Source organism: Lepisosteus oculatus, chromosome 22, assembly GCF_040954835.1.
Source record: "Lepisosteus oculatus isolate fLepOcu1 chromosome 22, fLepOcu1.hap2, whole genome shotgun sequence".
Lineage (NCBI taxonomy): Eukaryota > Metazoa > Chordata > Actinopteri > Semionotiformes > Lepisosteidae > Lepisosteus > Lepisosteus oculatus.
In genome coordinates, this window is record NC_090717.1 from 7,737,667 (window position 1) to 7,751,485 (window position 13,819).

General features: G+C 40.3%; 1 protein-coding gene across 1 annotated transcript in view; it reads left to right on the plus strand.

Annotated features, from left to right (window-relative positions):
- dnah10 (dynein axonemal heavy chain 10) overlaps positions 1 to 13,075 on the plus strand; it is a 48,474-nt gene extending 35,399 nt beyond the window's left edge. Inside the window, exons 67-79 of the mRNA XM_069182090.1 lie at positions 2,688 to 2,842; positions 3,445 to 3,599; positions 4,300 to 4,483; positions 5,665 to 5,865; positions 7,244 to 7,453; positions 8,273 to 8,368; positions 8,466 to 8,637; positions 9,005 to 9,136; positions 9,452 to 9,663; positions 10,266 to 10,433; positions 10,793 to 10,973; positions 11,846 to 11,991; positions 12,705 to 13,075. Coding sequence (XP_069038191.1) covers positions 2,688 to 2,842; positions 3,445 to 3,599; positions 4,300 to 4,483; positions 5,665 to 5,865; positions 7,244 to 7,453; positions 8,273 to 8,368; positions 8,466 to 8,637; positions 9,005 to 9,136; positions 9,452 to 9,663; positions 10,266 to 10,433; positions 10,793 to 10,973; positions 11,846 to 11,991; positions 12,705 to 12,851 — 2,159 coding nt within the window. The 3' untranslated portion in view covers positions 12,852 to 13,075. The remainder of the gene's footprint in view (positions 1 to 2,687; positions 2,843 to 3,444; positions 3,600 to 4,299; positions 4,484 to 5,664; positions 5,866 to 7,243; positions 7,454 to 8,272; positions 8,369 to 8,465; positions 8,638 to 9,004; positions 9,137 to 9,451; positions 9,664 to 10,265; positions 10,434 to 10,792; positions 10,974 to 11,845; positions 11,992 to 12,704) is intronic.
- Positions 13,076 to 13,819: the final 744 nt, after the last annotated feature.

Below are 13,819 nucleotides of genomic sequence, written 5' to 3' on the forward strand. Positions count from 1 at the left end.
ACATGAAATATCTACATACAGTATAAAACTCAGATTAATGTGATTATTACACTCAAAATAATTAGCAGATTATATTTAACCACATTTTATTACATTTTTAAAACGCAACAAAAAACAAATTACTATAGGTATATGAAAAATATGCAGAGAAGGAAACTCACAAAAGTGAACAGATAAGGGCAGGGCAGAGGGTATATTGTAGAGAGCAATAATATATTTGATATAAACTTTGTCTGCAAATGAATGCAAGTGTTTTTTTAAGGTTATTGTGGTCTTGCAAGGCCTGAAGACCAAAGACATCATGCCTGAAGGCTGATCATAGCTAGGAAATCGTCAACAAAAGCATTATTCAGATCTGGAACGTGCATTAGTAGCAGATTTGGCCCGTGGGGTCTCAAATGCATTTACACAGGCTGAAGTGGTGGCCTTCTCAGACAGAATTCGCAGTCCTCCTGGGACACATAAACACATTGGTACCAAACCTAACAGGCTGCTAATGTGCTACCAAATGCTCCGAAAAACACAAAAACCACAGGAGAAAAATATGCATTTAGAGGAAGGTTACTTTTATTCCTATCTGCAGCAACTTAGTATGAGGATTTTAGGGAAAGGGGGAAATGGTTTTCTGTTTTTATTCAAAACTGCTTTTCTTTTTAAAGACACCCTTGATTTTCTCCCTTAGGGTTCATTTATAGAATTGAATCTAAAATAGGAAGATTTTTTTTATTGTTTTCTTCAAAGAGGCTTATAAATAGCCTTAAAATAGACACAGCTGCCAAGATTTCAGCTGTGGCAATGCAGTGCTTGTATAGAGAGATCAATAGTGCATTTTTACATTATTTCCAGATTCAAACAAATGCATCCTTTATCACTATGCAGGGTAGATTGCTTTACAATATAGTTTCATGCTAAATTATAATTGCTTTAACTGCCAAAGGCTGTTTAACGTTCATGTCAGCTGTTTTACTCACAGAGAGACATTTTAAAAGTTAAACAAACAAACATGGATCAGCCACAAAAATCAGGGCTTAAAAGGTGTGGCAGGAAATTGCAAGTGCAAGCCAGAAATGGCCCTGTTAAAGCAGACAGGGTCAATGAACCTCACTTTCTAAATTGTTCTGCTTCTGGTAAGAACAATAAGAAAGTGATCTGTTTGCTATTTCTGCTGGATTGTTTTATATTTTAATTGCTTGAGAAATGTAGTTTTTTCCAGAGTTTGTTTTTAAAATCTCAGTTATATTACATGGTTATTATATGAGAGACAGTCACACATTGGGTTTAAAGAAGCCTGACGTTCTCCAGGCAGGAAGGGTGCTGTTATATAAAGATTCCCCCACTGTTGTCTGCACATTCCAGGCACAGTTTATGCACTGGGTCAGCAATACCGGCTCCTGCTGCTGAAGCAGCTGTGGGAGGCTGTGTACTGTATGTTGCACAGGGCAGCCTGGGACTGTATTCCTTGTTGCATTGGCATCTCCACGCCCTCATTACAAAGCTACTGAAGCTCCCCTGCATGTGCATTGCCAACGGGATGTATCCTCTCACATTCCAGCCCCCAAGGCTGTCCACACAGGTGTAGGTCACTGTTCTTCCACACGGAGGCAGCACTGCAAGCGTGACCAGCTCCTCTGAAGTGGCCTGGATAAACATTTGTATTTACTTTAAAGCACCGAGAAGCAAAAGGCATCATTTAAATGTCGTCTGGAATTTGGGTTACTGCATGGTTCTTAAATGTTTTATTAAAGTTAAAAATTTGGATATTAAAAACAACACGTTGGTTTGTGATTGCCTCTTAAAAATGCTCAGTCAAAATATGGCACTTTCCCCCTGACCCGTCAGTGTGGTTTATCAATGATGAGCGGGTTTCTTCTCTTCCTCTGGAGATTGCTCACTGTTCACAGATTGACTACACAGTAAGCAATGATCCCAGCCTTTCAATAAAAAAAACTCTCCAATCACTATGAACAGCTTGTCCTGAGTGCTGCTCAGCTATGTTGCTGCAGTGTTCTGCATTGCTCAGCAGGCAGCATTTTTTAAATGACAAGTGTTCTGATATCTCGTTCATGTCTATAGCTGCAATCACAGTAGCTCTAAGCCTAAGATCAAATGGTAAATAGTGCTAATAGCTATATTGTACACCTTATCTTTCAGTGGTTTGACAGGATTTTGTCATGCCAATAATCTTACAGAAAATATTGTAATTCAACTCCGTTATCATCAACAGCTTTTAATGTTACAGCATTTGAGTTCGAACAGCATTGTATTTATTCACAGAAATACATATTTTACTGCACATTGCATGTTTGTACACTCTACAATGTATCAACCATTAATTCTCATTCAAAATCAACCTGTGTTTCTAATATGATATGAAACGGACTGAGACGTTTAGGCCAATTAGCGGTGTCATATAAAAACTTTGTGGCAGAGGTAAACATCCATTACATTACAAAGTTAAAAGGGTCTAAGTTTAAAGCATGGGCTTTAGTTCCGTCCTTGGGATAAAGGTGATAGAGCTGGATTAAGGGCAGGTATATGCTGCTTCAGTCCTGAAGGGGATTGCTGGGACACTGCCTTATGTTTGGGATGAGGCTGGCTGGGTATTGGCGAGAGGGCCGTGTAACAGATCGGTAGGGAACAGATGAAAGCTACATGGCTGAAGGGCTAATGTCTCCCTCTTTGCTCAGGAAACCTCTCCCTGGAGAAAAGCAAGCGGAAAAAGCCTTGCAGCTGGCTGCCGGATCAGGGCTGGGAGGACATTGTGCGTCTGGCTGAGCTGTTCCCCGGGGTGTTCGGCACGTTGCCCGACGACTTGGCGAAGCACGAGGCGGAGTGGAAATCGGTGAGTGCCTCCGCGTCTCGCAAGGCTGCAGAATGTTGTACTTCTGCCCTGTTTGGTGAGAGCAGAGGGAGAGGCTGTCCAACTAGGTGAGACACATTTCCTGTCCTGAAAATGAGACTGTGATCAGTTGTGGTTGTAGGTGATCAGCACTTTGTTAAATACAACTCACAGATAATTGCCCTTTAAATATAAAGATTTTTACTTCATCGTAGCGAATGATCTCTCAGGATACTGTCATCCCTCTTCTCTTTGCTTGATGTGAAGAAATGATTTGTTTTTGAGTGAACAATGTACACTACAAATGGGTCAGTGAGCTTTATTTCAGATCATGTATATGTGAAGTATGTGTGTATTCTTTCCCAGGAGTTGAACAGTTATTACATTTAACATGGAATAAGAATGTGCATTTTCCTGGAATACTGTAGATGTATGTAAGGGACATTGGTCCCTTAACTACTGTAAATAAAAAATACGCCACCAGGAAAGGAGGTGGAGAGGACTCTATGTGTACTAGTATCAGAATGTTTTATGTTTGTTTGTTGTTACATCAGTATTCCATTGAACTGACATCTGGTGTCTTTGTCTGTCTTATTGGATCCTAGTGGTATGATTTAGATGGGCCAGAACAAGCCGCTTTCCCCCTGAAATACAAGGAGGTCTTGACAGCCTTCCAGAAGCTGCTGCTGCTGCGCTGCTTTCGTGTGGACCGTGTGTACCGCGCTGTCACCGATTATGTAACAGTGACCATGGGGGAAAAGTGAGTGACATTTTCACAGGGCGTCACCCTCCTTTCACACAGACACTCGTATCCTTTATCCGCCTGAACCCAGCGAGAGCATCTCACAATAGCTCATAATCATAATTCCTGCTGCATGGAGACCAAGTTACATAGGTTGACTCTGACTACGAAGCTTGAATATATGACTTCTGTCAAATACAGCAACCCAAACCTGATGGAGTCGCCAAATGGCGTGTGCATCTCCTGAATGCTTTCCTCATGAAATTTTTAAGAAGCCAAAAAAATCTCAAGCACAGTAAATCAATTATTCATACCAGTGGTGTTGGGGGAAAAAAAGAAAAAGCTGATGCTATTAGGTGTTGATCTATAATTTAAATCCCCAGGTTTCTGAAGTAATTCTGTTCTGGATAATTAGCGACAGATGAGTCTACATTTTATTACAGGACTGTCTTCATTATTTATGCAAGATTTTTTTTAAAAGAAAACACCTTCCAATGGATAACCCTTACACCAGTAAAGCCACAACAACACACTGATGCTCATCACATTTCTTCTATCTGAGAGAGCATTGTGCCTTCTTGTTTTTCCGACAGCTTTCTCTGACTCCAGAGTCTCCGGGTCATGAAAATTTGTGTTCGTCTGTAGGAGAAAAAAGCAGCTGTTTCAGTGTGTTCTGAAAGTGTAAAATATCCCTATCTGTTTTTCTTGTTGCCTCCAGGTATGTACAGCCTCCAGTCATCAGTTTTGAGGCTATCTTTGAGCAGAGCACTCCCACCTCTCCTATCGTGTTCATCCTGAGTCCCGGCTCGGACCCAGCCAGCGATCTGATGAAACTGGCAGAGAGGACAGGCTTCGGGGGCAGCCGGCTGAAGTTTCTAGCCATGGGCCAGGGTCAGGAGAAGGTACAGGAGCTCACTGTGTGGTCACTGTGACTTTGCTTGGTCATAATAGTTAATTTTTTTTACACCAAATTGTAAAAATAGACCTGCCTAGCTCCTGGTCTCCCATCCAGGCTTATTCTTGCCCTGCAATCTGTGCATACAGGAGCACTCTCCACCTCAGCCTCTTGGGATACAGTGATTCCTGAAAATATACTGTATGGATGGACAGAAGGGCACAATATAATGTAAATTCGAATTAATGCTGGTATATTGTAATACATAAATTGCATTGGTGGACATATATGTTGTTAAAGTGTCCTTAAAAAAAAAATCAGAGTCACAGCAGCTCGCCAGGCCAGAGCTTGTCCTCGTGTCTGTAGCGTTAACAGGACTCGAGAGTGTCAGACTCCTGGATGGACAGCTGGGCACAGTTGGGTAAACTAGAGCACCTGGGGTAAATTATCATGTTCTGTATAAGTGTCCTCATTATAATGGAATATTTTCTTGATCAATAGAAGTATGTCCCAATGATTTCAAATAAAACAGAACAGGATAAATCAACAGCTCCAAATAATCTTCAGGACTAATTTGAAAATCATATGAACAGCTGTAATGTTGAGATGAATTAAAGCACTGGATCAGGTGTCTTCATTAAGAATGGTAGGGAAAGCAGAAAGGAGCTGTATGCAGTCAGTACCAGAATAGAAAGAGGGGAAGGCAGCTTGTGCAATTTAATAGTTTGATCGATCCACTCAGGGTTTGTATTCCTCTGAGTCTGTCTGTTTTATGGATGCTGCAAAAAAAACAAATTTTATTAGGCGCAATGTTTAACGAATATGGAAATTTACATATCTTTGGGCTTCATTTATACATTTTAAAGAATCATTACATGTACTCACATAGTCCAGCTGTTCAGCTTTTATAAAACGCTTAAGTGTTTTATTTATGTGAGATATATTGTATCTTTGTTACACTTTCATGAAGCTTTTTTATTCAACACTCAGAAGCTAAATATCCGTTGCCTTCATCATTTGAAAAACTCTGATTTAGAACACAACCAATGTACTCACACAATATGAAAGGAATAAAGTTTAAAAACTTTAATTAGAAATAGATGTTGGGTGTTTGTTCATTGTTATTTAAAATATGTTTTTTAATGGGAATGTTCTTGTTGATACTTGTTATTTCACCATCTCCACCAGGTGGCACTGCAGCTGTTAGAGACGGCTGTTTCTCGGGGGCAGTGGCTCATGCTGCAGAACTGTCACTTGCTGGTGAAGTGGCTGAAGGAGCTGGAGAAGTCTCTGGAGAGAATCACCAAACCCCACCCAGACTTCCGCCTCTGGCTCACCACTGACCCCACCAAGGACTTCCCTATCGGAATCCTGCAGAAGTCATTGAAGGTACTGTACATGTGCAGTGAGACCATGTGCAGACAAGATCAATTGTACCTTATAAGACAAGGCTGCAATGTTACTGCACATGGCTTTATAATCTGAACCTAGCTGTTTTAATTGGCTGTTATTTGTGATTTATTAGTTAGAATTGGTTGGAAAAATAACTGATTTCTCTGAGATGTTAATCTTATAGAATATTTTAGTAAAAAATGTTATAATCTTAAGAGTTACTTCACTGAGGTCACCTTTAGCAATTAAAAACATACAAATAAAGAGCAATACAATATAAATAATGTAGCTCAAGCTCTTGATCGCTCCTCTGGGCGTTTGGAACTAGCTACCCAACCATGATTTTGAAGTTGACTTTAAAATCCAAAATTGACTTCCAAGATGTGGCTTGAAGATATTCTTGGAGCAACCAAAAGACAGGGCAATTGTTGCCTCCTATTTGTAACTTTTCTAATGCTCTTATATCATTCCAAAGCATTTCAGTGGCTCTGAATTAAGGCTGACGTGAATAGAGTGACTATGCAGTATTTTTTACATATTTATTTATAGGATTTGGTAAAAACAAATGAAAATTAAAATCAGAGCAATGTTATACAATTGAAGTACATTTAAATTATACATGGTATAAAATCACATGGCTGTTGGTAGTGAGCTGTAAAGGTCAGTCAGTGATCTTTGGCAGCCAGTGGATAGTGTCAAGGTATTTTGTAGGATGCATTTACTGAAAAAGTCTTCAATAGAAGAAGTTGAGGTTACTTAGAGTGCAATCACTGGAAGTGTGGACTTTATACTTAATTTTGATAAAAAGAAGGCAAAATGTAATTATCTTACAAACTGTCAGAACATGAAATAAAGCTTTGACACACTGTGAAACATGGTATCAATTGAACCATGTAAAGTAAATATTTTCACTAATTCCAAGTGTTGCAAAACTCTCTCATCCAGAGTATGTGTGGGTGGAGCGGCCTGCTTCCAGTCCAGCAAAATCAAGTGCCTAGCTAAAGGATAGTAAAGACATTATCATCTGACTGCAGTTCCAGAAAAGATATCTTAACTAGGTGGGTTGGCAAAAAAGGCAGCCAGTGGACTAGTATTGCAAAAGTATTAGAGATCCAAAAAGTACAGAATGCTGGATAAACTCAAAACATATAAAGTACCTGCTGCTGCCATCATTCAATAAGGGATACATTTTTTCAAGTTAAATTTTAGACTGTTGTAGATGATGAACGATCTTCAATGGTACACATCCATTGTAGAAATCTGTACATGTGTTTTCCTGTCATTCAGCTGTTTGATTTTCACAATGTTAACAGCTGCTATGAAAGACACCAGCACTTCATAGTCTTACCTCCTGTGCCTTGTGTCCTCCTCCCAGGTGGTGACAGAGCCCCCGAACGGGCTGAAGCTGAACATGAGAGCCACGTACTTCAAGATCCCTCACGAGGCCCTGTCAGAGTGCCCTCACCCAGCCTTCAAGAGCCTGGTGTACGTGCTGGCCTTCTTCCACGCTGTGGTGCAGGAGAGGAGGAAATATGGCAAGATTGGCTGGAATGTGCCTTATGATTTCAATGAATCGGACTTCCAGGTAAGAGCGTGTTCTTTAGCTTTCCGTCTGTCTTTACAAACCCGCGTGAAGCTGGATTATGTGTAGCTCCTGTGCCTCTTTAGAAAGAGCCCCCTTTATCCTATCAACACTGCCTGTACTGTATCTGGGCAATGTGTACTGTAACCTTGAGACAATGTGGCACATCATGATAGTTGCCTGACAGTACAATACTGTATTTATTATATGCCAACATAATTATGTATTTGGTATCGTTTCCTTTCTAATGCACAAGCAATTAATTTGTAATGCATAGTCTGCACGACATACCAGCCTATTTCTTTTTATACCTTATTGTTTTCAATACTGTACATTCATTGACCAACATACTAGTAGCTTGGATAAATATACAACGATGTGCCTCTGTGAGCTGCAAAAACTGTTTCATGGCAAGATCAAGACATGGCGTATAGTCCACAAATGTCTGTTTTTCTAGAAGAATTGTATACAGCTGATGTTGTGATGGCGATGGTGTGTGTTACTGAAGTACATATAGCAGTTTTCAATAGGATTGAGATCTAGGGGTTGTTCTGCTCAGGGAAGAAGAAAGTACATCTCATGTTCCTCAAAATCATCCACGCATTGCCTGACATTGATAGTCTGTTAATTTAATTGGGAGGGGTCCTTTTTTATTATAACTCAGAAAAAACAGTCCACATGCATTTCTTTTCCAGCATAGCATTGCACTGACCCGTACAGTTTCGGACTTGTCTGAGCACACGATGATACTAAAGATTTGATTGCTTTCATATGCGTTACCTGCTGGTTGCTAAAGCTACTGTACTTTCAAAACCCTTTCAGGTTTGCATGGAAATCTTAAACACTTACCTAACCAAATCCTACCATCAAGGAGACAGTAAGATTCCATGGGGAAGTCTGAAGTACCTGATTGGAGAGGTAGGGCTCATCTGTGCTTTCTGTTGTTTTACATGTGAAGCTGGTCTTTGCAACATGATGCATAGACCTCTCTCATCTTTTGTCCAACGCTGTGCAGGTGATGTATGGAGGCCGTGCCATAGACAGCTTTGACAGAAGGATCCTCACTGTCTACATGGATGAATATCTGGGGGACTTTATATTTGATACCTTCCAGCCCTTTCATTTCTTTAAGAACAAGGACGTGGACTACAAGATTCCAGAAGCTGGACCCAAAGATAACTATGTTGGTGAGGTTTACGTGCAGTTTAATTTGATCTATGAGTAGGATTTTAAGTATTTTACTTGACTGTTGTTGCTTTTTATTACATTGATTTTTTAATTTAGCTAAAAATAGCATTTTTAAACAGTGCATACTGTAATTCTGTAATTGTTCTAGCATTTTTAATACCTGCAATGTGAACTGGATGTTGTAATTAATATGTTAATAAACATTTAGAATAATTACATTATAGTAACCCTTTACCTTTAGATATTCAGCTAACGTAGGTATGCTGATTTGATCAAAAATGGAAAGTCTTTTTTACTCCCAGTGGTAGGATTATTGGAGTTTTAAAAAAATGCATAGAAACAATGTGATGTGTATGAATATTTCAGCGGAAATTGAATCCCTCCCTCTGGCCAACACTCCTGAGGTGTTTGGCCTTCACTCCAATGCTGAAATTGGCTACTACACCCAGGCAGCCCGGGACATGTGGACACACCTGATAGAGCTGCAGCCACAGACAGGTGAGACAGACCGTGCAGGATGACCTTCTCTCTTTTATTACTATAGTTCTGCATTGGCGTAGTTCATTCTGTAGTGAGAAGCAGTGTCGTTTTCTGTAAAACTTCTACATTTTCAGAAAGATGAGAATACAAACTATATAATCCATAAAACCAGAACAGACTTAACAATTTAGGAACACTTCATGGAGTTCACGTTGTGTTTTGTCACATGTTTGTCACATTTAAGTGATTGAGACACTAACTCAGGTTTATCACTCTAGCAAGAGCCTCAGTAAAGCAAAGGTGATCTCCAGCTCCTGTTTTCCTGTCTGATAGGGGAGTCTGGAGGAGGTATCAGCCGGGATGAGTACATCAGCCAGGTTGCCAAGGACATCCAGAACAAGCTGCCCAGAGTGTTTGACCTGGACGTGATCCGGAAGAAGTTTGGCCTGGAGATCTCGCCCACCTCTGTTGTGCTGCTGCAGGAGCTGGAACGTTTCAACAGGCTGGTGGTGCGCATGGCCCGCTCCCTGGCTGAGCTGCAGAGGGTGAGCAGCGCACTGCACCGTTTAAACCTGCTGTTTATGTAGCTGGTGTGCAGTGTAGTGAATGAATACTTGCTTGTATCAGTGAACTATTGGAATGACATACTCTCTCAGGCACTTTCCTGCTGCTTTTAATTAATAACAGATAGTGTTTAGAAATGCATTTCTCAGGATTCTGATCTTTCCTTCTCACAGCCTTTTTTATTTTCTTCTTGCTTTAGGTTTGCAAAATATTAACTACAAATTCACGGACTGTGGTCAGAAGTAGTGATGGCTTATTTAGTGCTCCAGGTTATGCATTCAGAGTTTTGTAACTAGGAACGGAAACACTAAAGTAGTGAGAAAACTGAAAAAAGATCCAGATCAAATGTCTAACTTGCAAAACTTGAGCATGACTGAAGAGGCTACAAAAAGATCTAGACCAGCTGAGATGCTTATTATTTTGTAGTCCTATTATGCTTTTCAAAATAAATTTTCTTTAGGGTGACCGTAGAGCTCAGTAAAAATTGGCTTGTAAGTGGTTCCTTTTATTGATCGTCAAGTTGTGTTAAAACACAAATCATTTGTAAAGCTGTAAAGTGTGAAAATCTGTCACGCTGTGCCAGGCTCTGGCTGGAGAGGTGGGCATGAGCAGCGAGCTGGACGAAGTGGCACGGGCCCTTTTCAATGGTCAAATCCCTGCCATCTGGCGGAAACTGGCACCCGACACCCTCAAGTCCCTGGGCAACTGGATGATCCATTTCAAGAGGAGGTTTGAGCAGTACAGCTCATGGGTAAGCCTAAGGACTATACTAAAGAGATGTAAAAGTATTTAGTTTTAGAAATCAGAATAGATAAAAAAATATAAACGTTTCCATTTCAAATATTCACATCCACTTTTAAATAGATGTGCCAATTAATCTTTAATATTATTATTGCTTGTAGTGTTTTAATTTTGCTATATATATATAAAAGTTTTTGGAAGTATTTTCACACTACTGTGCAGTATTTCACCATGTTTTAGAAGATTTCTTAAAACCCATCACCTGCCATAATTAAAATAGACAATCATCATAATTATAAGCACTGTCGTTTTATGACCTGATCAGATGAGACCCCTCATGCTGCTTCTGCATTTGGTCCTGTTCCCTAGGTTGAAGATGGAGAGCCCAATGTGATGTGGCTCTCTGGACTGCACATCCCTGAGTCTTATCTCACTGCTTTGGTCCAAGCTACCTGCCGCAAGAACTGCTGGCCTCTAGACCGGTCCACCCTCTACACTCAGGTCACCAAATACCGTACCGAGGAGGAGGTCACCGAGAGGCCAGGTCAAGGTACAGCTCCCCTCCTCATAGCTCATCTCACTGCAGAACTCTTGACTAGCGGGACTGCACTGACGCTGCAGACAGCACCTCTCAACCCTGAAACCGCTGGTATAATTATACAGGCTTTTCAACTGATGTTGTATATCATCTAATTTCCACTTGAACAGGACGCACAGAATTCCTTGTTATGTTGTAGTGTGAGTGGTTGAAAGGGCTCACTATTAGTAGTGATGAAAATGGCCTTTTTAGCACTTTGAATCACACAAAAAGCCAGTGAGATAATTACAGTTTTAAAAAAGCAATTATGATGGAGTTTAAAGAGTGCTAATAATAGACTTTTACATACTTGTTGAATAATACCATTTTCAATAATGATATCATTTTAATGTAAAGAGAGCATTTTTAAAATAATTCTAAGAAATAGAGAGGATACTACATTTTGCAGAGGTAAGCCTACTGTACCTAGTGTTTTATGGTGGCAAAGTACACAAAATGGACCAAATGATGTTTGTTCTTCAAATCTTCCACATCAGATTGTACTGTGTTATTCCATACCAACTGAAGAGGTCCCGCTGCCTTTACTCAGGGATCAAAATCCATCTTAACACAATCAAGGCAACAGTTTTTGACAGTGCTCTGGCCGCCAGCAGCCTTTATTATTAGATTATAGCATGCTTTCTGTGTACTATGAAAGGAAAGATCTTGAAAGGGAGAGGCAATGCAGAAGTCCGTGTGGCTTTCACAATTGCAAGCGCATCCAGATCAATGTAAATATCCCTGTTAAAGAATCGAGAAGTAGATTCTCATAGGGGTATTGCTCTAAGTCTTTTTTATGGTTTAAATGATTCATGATTTTGGGTAACAGTATCGCTGTTTTCTAGGATGCTTTGTGTCTGGGTTGTATCTGGAGGGGGCAGACTGGGATATCGAGCAAGGCTGTCTGGTTCGCAGTAAACCCAAAGCGCTTGTTGTGCAGCTGCCCGTTCTGAAGGTCATTCCGATTGAATCCCACCGCCTGAAGCTCCAGGTACGAGGAATCTCCTAAAGCACGCTCACTTTCACCTTGTGTGCAAGTACTGAGAGAAACCGGAAAGAATAATCTGAGAAATGTGTTGTGACATGCAGGTGATAAATTAACGCACTCTGGGTGGCATTGCTTCGCATCCAGCAGTTACTATTTACCTTTATTCTTGAAAATCAGTGGTATAGTTTATCCATCAATCTATTTTCTAACTGCTTCTTCCAGTTCAGGATCTCAGGTGAGCCAGAGTCTGTTCCGGCAAACAACAGGTGCAAGGCAGAGTGCACTCTGGGTGGAACACCATTCCATCGCAGGGCAGACTCACAGACACAAGCACATCACAATGATCTAAAGAAGAAGTGCTCTTTATTATATTTGTGGAAGAAATGTATATTTCACAATGTTCAACTTGAAGTCAAGCAAAACAGTTTTTGTAATATCTGCCAGTAGTAAATGTTTTACACATTGAAGCTGAATTTTGTGCAATTCTCGGGCAAACATCATAGAAACCACACTGAGTTTCCAGTTACTGCATTGTTTTATGCACAAGTGAGCTGTCTTTCCCTGCAGGCTACCTGACCTTGTGAACTGCATCACAAGTGAACTCCTGCTGCGCTACAGTACTGATGGTTTTATCTCCACTGCTTTCAGAGCTAGCACATCCGGGGAGTTCAGTGAAACAGGTTGCGCTGATTGTCATTTACTCGTTCCTTCCCCAGAACACATTAAGGACACCAGTGTACACAACGTCAATGAGAAGAAACGCGATGGGTGTAGGCCTGGTGTTCGAGTCAGACCTCTTCACTACCATGCACGCCTCCCACTGGGTCCTGCAGGGCGTCTGTCTGTGCCTCAACTCCGACTGAGGCAGCAGCACTTCAGAGTACAGTCTAGCCCATTGCTGCCTCGTTCAAATTCACAAATCTGCTTGGAGTCCACATGTGGAATGTACTTTTGAAATCCAGGAAAGATTACTGTATATTTTCTTAAAAAAAGGTTTTTACCATTCTGTAAGTTAAAGTTTACATTGCAATCAAAGTTATAATGTTCTTACATAGTTTGTGAAATAAATTAAAATGTGTTACTTCAATGAGTGTGTTTATATTGTATAAACTTGAGCTGACAAGATTACTGCCAAAGTAGCTAGGAATGTTTGGAGAGTGATACCCGCAGAGCCTCTAAAACTTCTTGTGGCCTGTGATTGTGAAGAGTAGCTGGTCTTTTCGTCAGAAGTTTCTTTTGGATTAAGGTAATATATATTTTTTTAATTACAGTGAAATCACTATGTTTAAGTGTTAAGAGTATTTGTTGCGAAATGGTCATGTTTAATGTGAAATTTGAAAGTGCAGTGTCTAATAAGTATACGAGTCCAGTACTTGTACTGTGTAGCATATGAAAAGAATCATGACATTTTGGGTACACACACTGGTGTGCAAAAGTTTTGAACATGTACAGTGCCTTGCGAAAGTATTCGGCCCCCTTGAACTTTTCAACCTTTTGCCACATTTCAGGCTTCAAACATAAAGATATAAATTTTTTATTTTATGTGAAGAATCACCAACAAGTGGGACACAATTGTGAAGTGGAAAGAAATCTATTGGATTTTTGAAACTTTTTTAACTAATAAAAAAATGAAAAGTGGGGCGTGCAAAATTATTCGGCCCCTTTACTTTCAGTGCAGCAAACTCACTCCAGAAGTTCAGCGAGGATCTCTGAATGATCCAATGTTGTCCTAAATGACTGATGGTGATAAATAGAATCCACCTGTGTGTAATCAAGTCTCTGTATAAATGCACCTGCTCTGTGATAGTCTCAAGGTTCTGTTGAAAGCGCA